This window comes from Adiantum capillus-veneris, chromosome 11 (genome assembly GCF_014529385.1).
Source record: "Adiantum capillus-veneris isolate H3 chromosome 11, ASM1452938v2, whole genome shotgun sequence".
NCBI lineage: Eukaryota > Viridiplantae > Streptophyta > Polypodiopsida > Polypodiales > Pteridaceae > Adiantum > Adiantum capillus-veneris.
In genome coordinates this window covers 22,630,371-22,645,711 of record NC_140941.1, presented here as the reverse complement: position 1 = coordinate 22,645,711, position 15,341 = coordinate 22,630,371, and the positions used below count along the sequence as shown (strand labels likewise).

The 15,341-nt window shown below is 43.0% G+C and overlaps 1 protein-coding gene across 1 annotated transcript; it reads right to left on the bottom strand.

Moving 5' to 3' along the window:
• Positions 1–13,164: 13,164 nt before the first annotated feature.
• Positions 13,165–14,888, bottom strand: LOC147446988 (flavonoid 3'-monooxygenase CYP75B137-like). Its single transcript, XM_086524224.1, has 2 exons — positions 13,938–14,888; positions 13,165–13,824 (listed from the first exon to the last, which is right to left on the bottom strand). Exons 1-2 carry the CDS (start codon positions 14,886–14,888, stop codon positions 13,201–13,203), a joined length of 1,575 nt encoding a protein of 524 aa, XP_086380350.1. The 3' UTR covers positions 13,165–13,200.
• Between the last annotated feature and the right edge of the window lie 453 nt (positions 14,889–15,341).

Sequence of the window (15,341 nt, the reverse complement as noted above, 5' to 3'; positions counted from 1 at the left end):
GTGATAGTCACATAATTATTAAGTGACCCCCCCCCCAGGCATGAGGCAACTTGGGTTTTGAAGAATCTTAATGTCCATTTTGGTACTCCACACATGTCAAGGTATGGTTTGTCCTCTACGCATTTTAATGTAAAGTGCACTTAAAACCCTCGCACATTACATCCAAAGAAAATGCTTTCTAAGCTGAAGCTACTTTGACAGCAGTATTTATTCAGAATCATCTTCCTACTACTTCACCCTCTACTAAGATACCCATCACAGCATGGACAGGTGACATTCCTTCTGTATCTCATTTTCGAACCTTTGGATGTATTGCTTATATTCATGTTCCCAAAGAAACACGAACAAAGCTTGATGCTCGTGGTCTTAAATTTATTTTTATTGGATATTCTGACACTTCCAGAGGCTACAAATTCTATGACCCTTCCTCCAAGAAAGTAATTGTGAATCGTGATGCTACTTTTAACGAACAGCTTATGGGAGGCTCATGGTCCATGGATGATTCTAATGATACTAAATCATTGCTTCAGGATTTTCCATTTCTTTCAGATGATGAAACTCTTCCTATAGAGCAACTTTCCTCTTCACAACCATCCATTCCGAATGTTGCCAATGATGATATTGATATTTTTGTTGATCTGCCTATTGAGTTTGAACATGGCTCATGCACACTACAAGAGGTTGTGTGCTCTTGTGACGCTGTTAGTGACGAAAATACACTGGATTTTTATAACCCCCGGCGTCGCTAAAACCGTCGCTAATAGCGTCGCTATGAGCGTCTCTATATAGCGACGGTCATAGCGACGGTTATAGCGACGTTTACACAGAAGTCTATAGCGACGCTCATAGCGACGCTACAGATCCATAAATAGCGACGGTTACAGCGACGCCCGAGAGAAATTTTTTTTGGTGACAGGACATTGAATGCCTTGCCACCCATCAACCATATTGTACTTGATTCACTTTTTAAAAAAAGTGCAAGGGTAGATAATAGACCCAAAATAGTCACCCACAAGACGCATTGTTTGCAAAATTGACAAGCGTAAAATTGACAATTGTACACATCATAGGCAAAATGAATTGATTGGCAAATTTAATAATGACAATTGTACAACATCATAGGCATAAAGAATTGATTGGCAAAATGAACTGCGGTGACAAATGTAATAATATACATGGTTCAAAAAGACGTATAAAATCCGTCTCATGATACATAAGCTATGAGAAACCCTAAACTAATGCTATCTAGCTACGGCTAAACTGACGTCGTCTAGTTAGACGTCTCATCACGTCCAAGCGGCGTATCTGTCAGATTCTGCAAAAAAAGACAATAAGACAGCTTTCAGTAAGTATAAACATATAACGACATTTATAAAACAATACAAAAAATAGAATTGAGTAAACCCTAATACTAACCATGCCGCCGTGAGAACTGAGAATGTCCATCAAGGCGTTTAAGCCCTTCCTGCCTGCGTACTTACGCTCATACAGTGTGGGATCACGCCCTGTCATCGACCACTGTCAAAACATACAAAGAATTCATTATGTTAGAATTAAAAAACTCATAAACCCTAAACTATCGAACATAAAGAGCAATGCGAAAACACTTACAAAATCGACCTCAAATGATGCCCATCCACCGCTCCCCAAGTGGTGCGAGCTCCCTGCCTCTACTCGCGCTCTGGCTGCATCCTTTTGTTGCTTCCACTTGTCGGGATTCTCGCGCACTGCTTTCTTCGCATTCTTCCAATCTTCTTTGGCCAGCCAATCTGGCCTGTTCGACCCATGCTTGATTGCTTTTTGCACTTCGGAACGCTTGTGTTTGCAGTATTCGCGCATTCAAATCTTCATCAAGTCTTCATAGAAGTGTTGATCCCGTGTTGGAATGGGAAACTCATCATGAAGTATGCTGATGACTTTGTTTTTTAAATCACTTGGTACTTCACTCCATTTGTTTAGTATGTAGTGTCCAAACAGCTGAGAGCAAAGACCACGCATGCGCGAGATCACCTTCTTACCATCATCATCCATGATGATGCCACCGCTGAAGTCGACGGAGTAAGGCAAGCCCTCTGGCCGGTGACGCATGAACCTGGGTGTCTCGGCAAGGGTCTATAGCGGTGTGTCGATGGGGGTACGGACGTTAGGTGTCTCCACCGGCATCTGGGCCCCGAACCGAGGAGTGTCGAGTGGGGTGGCTCCTTGCGGAGTAGGTAGAGGTGTGTAGCTGCTAGGAACAGTCAGCCGTGCAAAACCTGGCGTAGATGGCGATGCTGTGGCTGGTGTGGGGGCGGGCAAAGAAGGGGAGGGTAAAGAGCCTCGTCGAACACGAGGCGGTGTGGAGGCATCGGTGGCGGAATCCCCACAACAACCACCACCGCCACCACTAGAGCGCCGGTGTCTAGACAAGTGTGAAGCTCGTCTCGTCGATGCCGAAGCTTCGAAGCGCGCCGAATGCTCCGAAAGAGAGGGAGATGCGGATGGAGTAGGAACACGCGATGATGCGCCAGAGCGATGACGCTCCACGTACCACTATCTCTGCTGCGGTGACAAAGAAGAAAGAAACTCCTCATCATCCATACCTGCATTAAACACACGAATATTTAAACTTAATATTGAATGAATAGAGTAGACAATGACGCAAAGACCATTAAATACAATGACGTAATGATGCATATAAATACAATGACGCAATGAATTGAGTGATAGAAGAGGCAAGTCGAAAACTCAAAATTTTCAATCAAAAGATGTGAGCGCGAGTAGAAAAGAGCGTTATACACCATGGAAGGTACTTAGAGAGCCAGAGCTTTTACAACACGGAGCAAAATTGTTCAAATACAATATTTGTGGCTTTAAGAGATCTCTCTCTCATCCTCGCATAACTCACCATAACTTCCTATATCTATATAGAGCTCTCCGTTTAAACACATATCCTCTGTTTCATTTTGTAGCTCCTCTGCATGCACCCCATATAGAGTAGTAGCATCTTGATGCTCGTCTGGCACCACCGCAGTGCCTTCTGATTAAGCATCTTCTCTGATCTCCTCCATTGATGCCGTTGTGATTGGCACATGGTAGCCTTCATACGTCCTTGCACTATGAGGGGCTACCTCTATGACGTACCACCAGTTTGATGTAGACTTTGTAGGATGAAATATTACCTGCCAGAGCCACATAACTTACATGAGAGCTTTCAAGCACATAACTTGTAAAAGGGGGATGTTAACTATTTACATACTTACTTGTTCACAATGCTTGGGTAGTACGAAAGTGTCTCTTAGGTCAGTCCATTTCTTGGTAGAATCCACCTCAAGAAAACCAGACTCTTCTCTACGCACAGTAGCGTTGCGACCCTCCATGATTATCTTGAACCATTGCACGTTGAACAAGTCGACAAAAAATCCTCTGTAATCGATCCTCAAAATCTCTTGCAGCGTGCCGAAGTAAGTGAGTTCAGCCACCACAGGATCTGCATCAGAGGAACGTCGTCGACTAGACTGTTCAAATTTTGCCATGATTCCACAATCTTGAGTAAAACGCTTTTTGTCGATTCGTTCCACCCTAAAATGTCGACCTTTACACCATGCTGCTATGTATGACTTATACTACAACGAACAAAGATTATGAGTGGCCGTTCAAACGTTTAGAAATAAAGTCACTAGCTAGTTGTACATTGCAAACTTACCTTGGTTGTGCAACCCCGAGAGTACTCCCACTCTTCCTCAGTCACTTCGTCACCACATTGTTGTGCGCTTTTCAATTGGTTGTGCAACCATCTTAAGCTCATGAAGGTTGGTAGGCTCTCCAGAACCGTCGGATAGTGCATCGGTGGTCGTCTTCCCCGTCTCCACTCGATTCGTGCCCTTTGTCACTCTTGCTTTGCATCCTCATATTGTGAAATCCACTTTTGCATCACTGGATTGTGAAGCATGCAAAATCGGTTGATTTTAGCCTCTAGATCTTCCGTCATCTTCTTCTCAACACCGAGATTACACATGACAATCCCAGATATGCGCTCATCATCTATGGTTCGCCATAGCGTGTCCCGGGCTTTATCAAATCCGTCTAGCCACTCTCCAATGTACACTAGGGACTCTGATACCAACCAACCTTCTGCCATGCTACCCTCCGGACGTGCCTTTTCACGCACATATCCCTTAAGCGTTTTCATGAAACGTTCTAAGAAGAACATCCATCTGGAATGAACTGTGCCAGCTATTTCCACCTCATCAACTATGTGAACAAGAAGATGCACCTGAATGGTTAGCATGGTAGTAGGAAAATGTTTCTCAAACATGCACACAAGCTCCGCAGCATTTAGTTTGGCGAATGGTATGGAGTCTACGTTGATCTCCTTTTGTGAGATCCATTGCACCAGCTTTGCAAGTTTGTAGATTGTGTTACGGATGTCGAGAGACAAACATCCCTCAATGGCAACCGGTAAAATAAACTGTAAAGTATGTGCAGCAATGATATTAAAGTCCACATTTTATGCAATGATATTAAAGTCCACTATGAACGTACCTGACACATTTTATGCCAATCGTGTGACTTCAAACCGGTAAGCTTTCCTTCTTTAGTAAAACACGTTCGGAGCGAGTGCATTACGCCAGTGGGGGTCCGCAAAGATCGAATGGTCTCTTTTACTTTGCGTTCTTGGGCTCCTGTGAAAATCCATGGTGCTTTAGGGAGTTTTATCGATCCATCAGACGCTGTTTGCGGCCAATATTTCTCCATACGATCCACATTTCTAAGGTCAACTCTGGCTCCCAAAGTATCTTTCTTGCCGGTCAGATGGTCCCATAGTAGATTACCCACATTCTTGAATATGTGCATTGGATCGAGCAAGTGATTGATCATGAGTCGGGGCCAGTATGGTAACTCGTACCATAGAGATAGTCTCTTCATCCGTGGAGGCAATCCGTCATCGCACATCTCCTTCTGCTCTAACCATGCTTGTGTAGACATCCTTGGTGGCTCTCTTCCCAAAAAGCCGTCGCGTAACACATGATTCTCTGAAAGATACGCTTGATGACCTTCGTAGATTTGCTTCTTCAGTGAGGGCGCCCTACGTGCATTCAGTCTAGGTCCACATGTGACACATGCTCTGTATCCGCTTGTTTGAAGCCTTGCATGTATACACATGATAATAGATCAACTATGGGAAAAAACAAGATTTACAGTGTCTGAGTGAGGAGTGTCAATAGATCACCTGAGCATTCTGTTAGCCCGGGATAGTCATGCATGGTCCACATTAGAATGCCTCTGATCAAAGCATTTCGTCGTCCTGTGTGTCGGCTCATATCCACCACCTCTATGCCAATCCACAATTTTTGTAGCTCTTCCAATAGTGGACGAAGATACACATCCATATTCTCCACTTTATATCGCCCTGGCACAATCAAGCTTAGCCATAGGTGCCCCTTCTTCGTAGTCAACCACGGGGGAATGTTGTAGTTGACGATGACAACGGGCCATACACTGTAAGATGTTGATCTTTGACCAAATGGATTTACGCCAGCCATAGCCAGGCCTAAGCGCAAATTTCGAGCTTCCCTGGCAAAATCCGACCATGTTCCATCTATATGTTTCCAGGCTGCACAATCTGCAGGAATTCGTAGCACACCATCCAAAGATTTATTCTCCTCATGCCATGATGCTAGGGCGGCCATGGACTTACATTCAAAGAAATGCTTGATGCGAGGAAGCAGAGGAAAATGTCGCAAAACCTTTTGTGGAATTTGTGTCCCGTGGAGATCTACTCGATATCTTTCGGAATCACATTTCGGAAACTTCTCCATGTCTATGTATTCCCCTCTGAAAAGAATGCAGTCATTAGGACAAGCGTGGATAGAATTGTAATCCATCCCCAAGTTTCGCAAAATCTTTCTTGCTTCATCTCGGGAATCTGGTATCACATTGTCAGCTGGTAGTATGTGCTCTTTAAGCAATCTACACAACATAAAAATATGATACAGTCATGTAAAAATCTATCAGATCATTATACATTTAGAGTTTTATTAAAGTAAACTAATTGTAATAGATCACCTGAAAAGCGCTGTGACACTAGTGTCACTCCATCCAAACTTTGCCTGCATGTTGAGAAGAACCAGGAGTGCTTTCAATCTAGACATACGTGCTCCATTATACAATGGCGTATCGGCTTCACTTTTCATATCATCATAGATAAGCCTTTATGAATCCATGATCGTCTCGATCATTTCATCAATCTCGGGCTCAAACATTGCCTCGTTGGGAATGTGCTCTGCATGATCATCCCTAGAGCTGTCAGAGGCTACATCTTGTGGCCTCACATATGCTGCTTGACCAAAGCGCCTGCGAACACGTCTATTGGGTTGCAAGATTGCTGCTTGTTGGCCAGTGTCAAAGTCCGACGAGTTATAATTGGCAACAACTCGATCTATAATAGATGGATCGAACTCGCCAAATTCGCGAACGTGCTGCAAAGAAACACGTCTTGTCCGTCGCACAGCATGCTTGCATTGATTACAAGGACATAAGACCCTCGTTGAGAGATAGGTGTTTCGGTTGGACGGTCCCACATCCTCGTCACTACTCATAATGAGGATAAAAATCTTATAACTTGGACAAAAAATTTAATATTCTATTGGCATTCTTCGTCTTATCTCTCTCTCTCTCTCCCTCTCTCTCTCTCTCTCTCTCTCTCTCTCTCTCTCTCTCTCTTTACCTCACATTCTCTAGTCATGTCCAATCCCCGCACACCTCGGTCTAGAGGTGCACGGAGATCAGAACCACTGGGTTATAATCTCGTCTTTATTGGTCAATACCTATATTTGTGGGTACAAGAAATCTACAGACCCACGTCTACATGATACTGCATGTAGTGGACAAAACCCCTTTGCCTCTTCTCTAGCTGTAGCACTTCACAACATCTTAACATCTTTTCACAGTAGATCTTTTCACTGTTCGTCTAACTCTAAACCCTAAACCGTAAGTAATTCTTGCGTGGACTCGATCTAACGTAAATAAGCGTAAATCTAAATAAAAGTAAATCTAACTAAAAATAAACCTAAATCTAATTTAACGTAAGTCTACATCTAACCTAATCTTTAACATCTTTTGGGATAGTTTCCTACGACGTTAAAACTCTCTTCTTCTTGTGTGTGTGTGTGTGTGTGTGTGTGTGTGGGTAAACCTAAATAAACCTAAATAAACCTAAATAAACCTAAGTCTAATCTAATATAACATAAATCTAAATCTAACGTAAATTATGTTATATTAAAAACAAAGAACTAAACTAACAGGGATTATAAGAACCTTAAAACTGATTTAACACATAATTTTTCACATAACTCGGCAAGAGTTGGCATTCTCATCACTAAAGATGTGAGAGTTAACTTCCGGCGGTGACGCTGCCTCATCTCCATCCACATCTGACGATAGCAATTGGCCCTTTAGACCGTTCTTGCTCTTGTTACTAACTTTGAAGTTGCTGTTGAATGACTAGAGGTTGTCTAGATGGTCATTGTGTCGGGGATGTAGTGACTCTTGCCGCCCTGAAGATCCACCTTCTTCCCTATCTTCTGAAGACATTTCACCAGTACTATTGGATCGACGGAGCCCACTATGAGTGAAGGCAGCAATACCCTATATTCCATTGAGGGCTTTCTTCACCCGCTTCATGCAGGCATCGCAGTCTATGGAGACCTAAATCTAATCTAATATAACGTAAATCTAAATCTAGCGTAAATAAACGTAAATCTAATTAAAAATAAACCTAAATCTAATCTAATTTAACTTAAATAAACCTAAATCTAATTTAACGTAAGTCTACATCTAACCTAATCTTTAACGTCTTTTAGGACAGTTTCCTATGCCGTTATAACTCTCTTCTTCTTGTGTGTGTGCGCGTGTGTGGATGTGTGTGCCAATAAAAAGAGATAAATGGTATAACCTTTCTATCACCCATGCCAAGTATGATAGATTGGTTATGCCATTTCCCTCTTGAATAATAGTTCTTGAGTTCAACTCCTCGTCGGTTAGATCTTTAGGTCTTTTAATTTTAATTAGTTTCCTACGACGTTAAATTAGTTTCTCTCTCTTTCTCTCTCAATGTGTGTGCGTTTTTTTGTTTATGCATGTTTTCTCTCTCTCTTTTCCTCTCTCAATGTGTGCGTTTTTTGTTTATCCATGTTCTCTCTCTCTTTTCCTCTCTCAATGTGTGTGTTTTTTGTTTATGCATGCTCTCTCTCTCTCTTTTCCTCTCTCAATGTGTGTGTGCATTCTTTGTTTATGTATGTGTGTGTGCGTTTTTGTTTATGTTTGTACTCTCTCTCTCTCTCTCTCTCTCTCTCTCTCTCTCTCTCTCTCTCTCTCAAAAACACTATGTGTGTGTGTGTGTGTGTGTGAGAGAGAGAGAGAGAGAGGGAGAGAGAGAAAGAGGGGAAGGGAACATGAGAGTGAGGAGAGGGAAGGAGCATACCTGGCTCTCCTTCCTCTCCTCGTGTGTGTGTGTGTGTGTGTGGAGCAGAAAGAGAGAGAGAGAGCGAGAGAGAGAGAGAGAGAGAGGGAGAGCGTTACCTGCTCCTTGCTTGAGGGCGCCGAAAAACTCAGATATGAGATCTGAGTTTTTGGGCGCTCTCTGTTATTTTTTTAGCCCAGCCGGCGTCGCTATGAGCGTCGCAAATTTACTTGTAAATTTGCGACGCTCATAGCGACGCCGGGAATTTTTTTTTTGAGCGTCGCTGTGTGAGTAGCCTCTTGTAGTGATGTCATGTTTATGATGACGATATTGCTGATAATACTTTTACTACTTCTGAAGATCCGATCACTTATGATGAAGCTATCTCTTCACCACAAAAGGATCAATGGCAAGAGGCTATGGAAACAGAGTACGATTCTCTTATCTCTAAAGGTACATGGATACTAACTGAATTACATCCTTGTCTTACAGCTATTAAATGTAAGTGGGTGTATAAGACAAAAGTAAAAGCAGATGGATCTTTTGACAAATTCAAGGCGCGTTTAGTTGCAAAAGGTTACTCCCAAGTAGCCGGTGTTGATTATCAAGAGACTTTTTCACCCGTTGTTTGCATTACAAGTGTTCGAGTTTTATTGGCATTTGCTGTTCAATTTGATTTAGAAGCTCATCAAATGGATGTGCGAACTACTTTTCTTAATGGTGACTTAATTAGAAGAGGAAATTTATATGGAGCAACTAAAAGGGTTTGTTATTCCAGGTAAAGAAGACCTTGTTGCTCAACTCCATAAGGCTCTATATGGTCTCAAAGAAGCTTCGCGAGCCTGGTATACAAAATTTGATCTTTTTCTCACCTCTAAAGGATTCATCTCTTGCTCTTCAGACCCCAACTTATACATAAAACACTAAGGTAGCAGTTTTGTGATTCTTGCGCTTTATGTGGATGATACCATCCTTGTTTCCAATGATTTGGGATTTCTTCAGCAAGTGAAAAAGTTATTGTCTTCTGCATTTGATATGGTGGATCTTGGAGAGATTCACTCGTGTCTTGGCATTCAAGTCCAACGGAACCGTACAAAAGGTATTTTCTTCCTTCGACAATCAAAGTTTATTGCAGATACTATTCAAAAATTTGGTATGGAATCTGCACATTCAGCCAATACACCTTGTCTTGCGAGCTCTACGAAGAACACTTCTGACAATGGCGGTCAACTTGTCACAAATCAACCTTATGCTAACTTGATTGGATGTCTTCAGTTTTTTGGCACGAACACTCGTCCTGATATTCTGTTTGCTGCTAATTATCTTGGACAACATCTTGCATGTCCTTCTCTTAAGCATTGGTCTGCTGCAAAGCATGTATTGAAATACTTGAAAGGCACTACATATTTTGGTTTAGTCTATCGACGACAACTCACATCGGATTCTATGCAATCTCTTTCTCTTTTGGGTTACACAGATGCAGACTGGGCAAGCTCACATTTATCTATGGGACCTACTAGTGGAAATTGCTTCTTTATAAATTGTTGTCTTGTTTCTTGGACCAGCAAGAAACAACGTTGTGTTGCAGTTTCTACGACTGAGTCAGAATATGTTGTGGCATCACTTGCAACTCGTGAGTTGATTTGGCTTTGACAAATTCTGGTTGATATTGGTCACTCTCCTCTTTCTAGCACACCCTTGCGGTGTGACAACCAAAGTGCTATTAGTCTTGCAAAAGACTATGTTCAACATAATAAGTCAAAGCACATTGCTGTCCATTATCATTATGTTAGGTATGAAGTACGCAAAGGAACCATTATGGTTGAACACTGTCCAAGTCATCAGATGATTGCAGACATTTTGACCAAAGACCTCAACGACTCACGTTTCATCCTCTTGCGCTCGGAGCTTGGAGTTGCTTCGGCCTCACTCTTTCTAGATTAGCTTCTTTGCTATTGTCATAGCTTTGTACATATGACATTGTAATCTTTTAGGTACCATGCACTATGCACACTCCACATTTGCACATTGTGATCTCTGAGTCACTTGAATATTTGTACATATGTGCACAATTCACTTTCACATCATCATCGTTGGTTCATATTTTCACATTGTATAGGGGCTTGGGTTTTTCCCTTGAACTCCCCAAGGGTTTTTCATCCAAAGCTGGATACCTTTGTTTGAGTGGGGATGTTTGAGCTATATATGGCTCACTCTACTCAATTTGGTCTCACCTATATATTTGTATCTTGTCCTCAATATGAATCAGTCTTTGGGAGCGTATATGGTGTGTCTCTTGTCTCATCTCTCTCTCTCTTTCTCTCTACATCTCAACACATAATAGCAATGTGACTCACTTTGAGTGTATGTTCTACATGTTATCTATATCCCATCAATCCACCAACAAAAACTTTCGGTTTGTAGTTTGAGAGATATCTTGAGGAAGAACTATTTTTGCCACTAATGAAGTGGAGACCATCTCGAACCCTCTCACACCTACTACTTTGGTGGACGAGGAGGAGATCTAGAAGAGAGATCTCGATGAATTGAGTTCCACCACCAATCTTAGTGAGGAGGATGAATATCATGATGATGATGATGAGATGGAAGATGGTGAATTCAAAGATTATGAAGCCAACACATCTATAAATAATGATTTAGTTTGTATCTTTGTTGACCTAGGAGCCATGGGTTTAGATCTAGATGATGCCACTCGTAGAGATTTCTTTATAATTCATTCTCTGAGATGTTTTTGTTGTGCCACCTCTCTCTCTCTCTCTCTCTCTCTCTCTCTCTCTCTCTCTCTCTCTCTATCAAGCATGCTAATTTATGTTAATCAAATGTGTGATTAGTTTAATGATCAAATATCTATCATTTTTCTGTCTAATTCTGAGTGAGAAATATCAAATGCTCTAATTTTTTTGTTAAAATAGAGAAAAATATCAAATTTGAATATTTTATCTCCACCAAAAGCGTTTCATGATAATGCTTAGAGTAAACAACAACAATTATAACCTCTCTCTCTCTCTCTCTCTGTCTCTCTCTCTCTCTCTCTCTCTCACACACACACACACACACACACACACACACACATCCACATTCACACATTTACTTCTATGATTGTTCGAAGAGTTATGGCTACAAGTGGAGCCATTGTTTTGTGTTTTGCACAGTGTGAAAGTGCGCCCGCTATTTTAGACTATTTTAATTAAACAAGAGCTCCTTTATTGTGCTCCTTGCTCAACATTTCTTCATATCAAGAGAGCTTTCCACCGTGACCACTATGTAAAGCCTTTCAAAATATGCAATGAATACAAAGATACAGCTGCTCAAGTGAAATGCATGTGGCGTTCGGGAGAAGAGTGCGAGCCGCTTTTGTTTTGTGTAGGGCTATCCACATCAGGCAATAGATGCATATCCTACTTGTGGGCCATCATTGGTGACGGAGTGGCCCTCTCCTCTTTGTCCACCCCGTTTTGGACTCTTTCATCACAAAACACAATAAATGGTTGAGGTAAACTTTCAGAGTTTTTTATGGTGTTTCTAGGCAATTTTACGACACACATCAACTGGTATTTTTGGCAATTTTGGCTCTGCATCAACTTTGTAGGTGAAGCGAGTGTATCATCATGAAACACTTAACATATGTACATTCTCAAACCAAAATAGGCATGTTATCAAGTGGCAAAGAATGGAATAGTGTCACATCCAGGGCAATGACTTCCTAGATAGGTATGTGCATGATAACAACCATAGTAGAGAGTTTTTCATATATCACAATATATACATTGTTGCTTTCCATTCAAAAAGTATAAAATGTGAGGTAAATTTATTTATTTCGCATTGTGTATGTGCCACAACATGATAGCAAGTTCCTACCCTTGTGTGTACGTTCTGCACCATACTGTTGACTATTGAATTAGTGTTGGCCATTTCATGTTAATGATGTTGGATGGCATGAGGCTCGGGGGGGGGGGGGGGGGGGGGGGGGAGGGGACTATGTATAAACTGTGTATATCGTGTGCGTTCAAGGACTATTTATAAAACTTTTTATCTGTGAAATTTTGACAAATAAAATACATGCTTTTTCTATTCAATGATACCCTTATACATGCTTTTTCCATTCTATGATACCCTTATGTATGTAAAAATGTAAGAAAAAATGTAATTTAATAACCCTTTCTACTGCACTCATGTGATAGTCACATAGTTATTAAGTGAACCCCCCCCCCCCAAAGGCATGAGGCAACTTGGTATTTGAAGAATCTTGTCCATGTTGGTGCTCCACACATGTCAAGGTATGGTTTGTCCTCTACTTGATTTGGTTTGCCATTCATATCGTATGCCCCTACTTTGCCTGGCTACTCTCTCTCTCTCTCTCTCTCTCTCTCTCTCTCAATTGGGTTGCATGAGGAAGTGTGATGTGTGTAGGAGCCCAAGTTTCCCACATTTACAAAAGATTTAGCGGAGCTGATAGTCCAATCAAATGGCAGGCTCACAAGAAGCTATGCGTTGTTTTCACCTTGAACCTTGCAAGAGCAGCTGACCAATTCTCTCAACATGGGTGAGAGAATTTGCAAGGACATTGCTAGTCAGGGCTTTTTTGTGGGGAAGTACTAAGTAGGGGTGGTGTTTTCTCAAGAGAAGATTGGGAATAAGGGGTTAAGAAACAAAATCCTCTTGCAAATTATTTTATTTTTACAGCCAGCCGCGTCTAAACTTTAAAGTGCAAAGTCTGCGAGGGTTTTAAGTGCACGTTACATTAAAATGCGAGGCTTGGGGATAGCCAAAGTGGGGGTGGCTTTATTATTGGTCATGCCACCCTTTTCAAGCATGTTGACAGAGGAGGGGGTAACTCCGGGAGGGAGCTGCCAGTCAAAGCGATGAACGAGATTGGCGAGGGTGACCTCCACGACGGAAAGAGCTAGCGGAAGGCCTACGCAAATTCTCCGTCCTGACCCAAAGGGAAGCAACTCGTAGTGTTGCCCTCTCAGGTCCACCTCCTGCTCTCCTTCGAATCTCTCTGGCCTGAACTCTTCTGCCTTGGCCCACACCTTCTCATCCCTGCCGATGGCCCACACATTCACAAACACCACAGTACCTGTTGGTATGGTGTACCCCTTTATTTTGCACTCTGCTGTCGAGATTCTCGGCACCAGCATGGGTACCTGTGGGTGCAGGCGGGCCGTCTCTTTCACCACGCATTTCAAGTAGCTGAGCTTGGGGATGTCTGCATCGCTGATCATCTTCTCGCCGCCACTGCCGAACGCCTCATCCATCTCGCGGCGCAGCCTCTCAAGACAGTGTGGGTTTATTAGGAGCTCAGCCATGGCCCACTCCAGGGTAAGCGTTGTTGTGTGAACGCCAGCTGGGATCAAGTCCTAGAGAAGCAGCATCATTATATGTTAGAATCATTCAAAAAAGAGCTGGAATCAATTAGCGAGAGGACAGACAGGCAGATAAGGAGCGGTGTTAAGGATGCAATTCATATTACCAGCAGGACGGAGTTAATCTCAGTGGAGGTGAGGGTGTCCGGAATGGAGTCCTTCATAGCGCCATTGGCATCATTCTCTTCTTTGGAGAGGAGAGACTGCAGAAGATCATCATAGGAGGAGCTGCTCTGCTTGCGGCGATTTAGCGACTCGGTGAAGATACTGTGGACACGGTTGTGCAGGCATCGCATGCGGCGCTTTCGTGCAAAATCGAGGAAGGAGAGAGCGGGAACGAGGTCTCTCAAAGTGGGGATGCTCGCCTCATGCTCCACCTCCTTCATCAGCTCGTGCAGGTTCTCGACGCCCACATGCACAGTGCCCTCCGATTGCAGCAACAGCATGATGACGTGGCTAGTCATCTCGCCCACGCAGTGCCCAATGTCCACCACCCGCGACGTGGCGCTTGCTGATTTCTCCTGCAACCTCTGTACCAGCCTGGCCACCTCCTGCTGCCGGACATACTCGAGCTCCTGTAGGCGTTTGGCTGTAAACAGGCCCACGGTGCAGATCTTCCTCAGCTTCCGCCACTGTGGGCACTGCGAACTAAAGACGATGTCGCTGTTCTGCCCATACAGCAGAAGCTCGTTGAACTGGAAAGGGGGTCGATTAGCAAAGATCTTGTCGTGTGTGTGAAGCACCTCTTTGGCCAGCTCCGGGCTGGAGATGGCCACGGCCAATTGCTGGCCCAAGCGCAGCCCTACAATAGGCCCGTATTTCTGGGCCATGCCCCGCAAAGCTTGGTGAGGCAGGTTTGTGAGCAAGTGCAGGTGACCGATCACAGGCCACGCAAATGGGCCTGGCGGGAACGAGTTCTTGTTCCCAGATCGTCGCTTATTCATAGTCATAAGTAGCAGTGCTACTATAGATAAGAAACCACAAATGAGTAGAATCCATGGCGGCGGCGACTCTCCCTGCACTTGCACCTGGAATACCCTCATCATTCCCCCTGCCATTAAATTATAATACCCGTTTGCTTGTCTCACTGGAAACACACAAGGCTCATGAGATATATATAGATGGATAGCCTAGATAGATAAATGATAAAGCACTAGATAGATAAATGATAAAGCATAAGTTGCATGCAAGTTTCAACGCGCATGGCCTCTTTTCAACATGAAATAGGGGGTATAGATGTTCCGCATTTTCAATATGAACTTTTGAACATGGCACGTTTGTTCAACACGAAAAGAGAGGGTTTTTTTTTTTTTGGAAACGTTGGTCCTTAGGGTGTCTCTAAAGTAACAAAGGGTTCATTTTCGTTAGGCAATGGGCGCCTTGTCCTTCAAATTTCAAAGACGAGTGAGACTTCCACCACATCTGACGGAGGTGCTTCCTACGAAAGCAAAAGATCACTAAAAATTTTTGGTGCTTTCATATAGATAGACATTATGTTTGGTGTAGCAGAA

Excerpts from the sequence above, each read along its gene's own strand:
- LOC147446988 (XM_086524224.1), bottom strand. The coding sequence starts at position 14,888 with ATGGCAGGGGGAATGATGAGGGTATTCCAGGTGCAAGTGCAGGGAGAG. Across the intron at positions 13,825-13,937 it reads AGATTAACTCCGTCCTGCTG|GACTTGATCCCAGCTGGCGT; the intron begins GTAATATGAATT and ends CTGCTTCTCTAG.